General features: G+C 50.6%; 1 protein-coding gene across 1 annotated transcript in view; it reads left to right on the top strand.

The window, feature by feature from the left end:
* The window catches only part of LOC114828554 (uncharacterized), a gene marked incomplete at its 3' end in the record, with an annotated part of 1,167 nt that extends 622 nt beyond the window's left edge, over window positions 1-545 (top strand). The window contains exon 2 of the mRNA XM_029113101.1: window positions 39-545. Coding sequence (XP_028968934.1) covers window positions 39-545 — 507 coding nt within the window. The remainder of the gene's footprint in view (window positions 1-38) is intronic.
* Between the last annotated feature and the right edge of the window lie 12 nt (window positions 546-557).

Below are 557 nucleotides of genomic sequence, written 5' to 3'. Positions count from 1 at the left end.
CCGAAGTCAGACTGCTTCCACTCGCGCCCGCGAATCAGAAGCTGAGCGGACATCTAGAGTGCAAACCGATAGGCAGCTCCACGTTCGATCAAGACGTACACCGCACGTAGATTTGAATCTGGCCGCTTTCAACTATGTTCAGAATTACAACTACGATCTCCATCCCAAAGTTGTCATTGGAAGGATGGATCAATCGTGTCAGTTCTGCCGTGCTTTAAAGTTCAAAAACGAGACGGCTGGCATGTGCTGTGCCAACGGTCAAGTCAAGCTACCCGACCTACGTTCGCCACCCCAGACACTCCGGGCCCTGGTAGCCGGGGAAACAAGCGAATCGAAGCATTTTCTGAAGAACATACGCAAGTATAATTCGGCTTTCCAAATGACATCTTTCGGCGCTACCGAGACTTTCAATGATGAATTCATGCCTACGTTCAAGTGCCAAGGCCAGATTTATCATCGCGCTGGGTCCCTCCTCCCTTTACCGAATGAAGAACATCAGTTCCTGCAAATATACTTCATGGGAGATGCTGATCAGCGAATCGAGCGTCGGTGCCGGG

Source organism: Galendromus occidentalis, unplaced genomic scaffold (genome assembly GCF_000255335.2).
Source record: "Galendromus occidentalis unplaced genomic scaffold, Mocc_1.1 scf7180000076310, whole genome shotgun sequence".
NCBI lineage: Eukaryota > Metazoa > Arthropoda > Arachnida > Mesostigmata > Phytoseiidae > Galendromus > Galendromus occidentalis.
The sequence above is the reverse complement of the archived record's forward strand: the minus strand, read 5'-3'. Positions and strand labels throughout refer to the sequence as shown.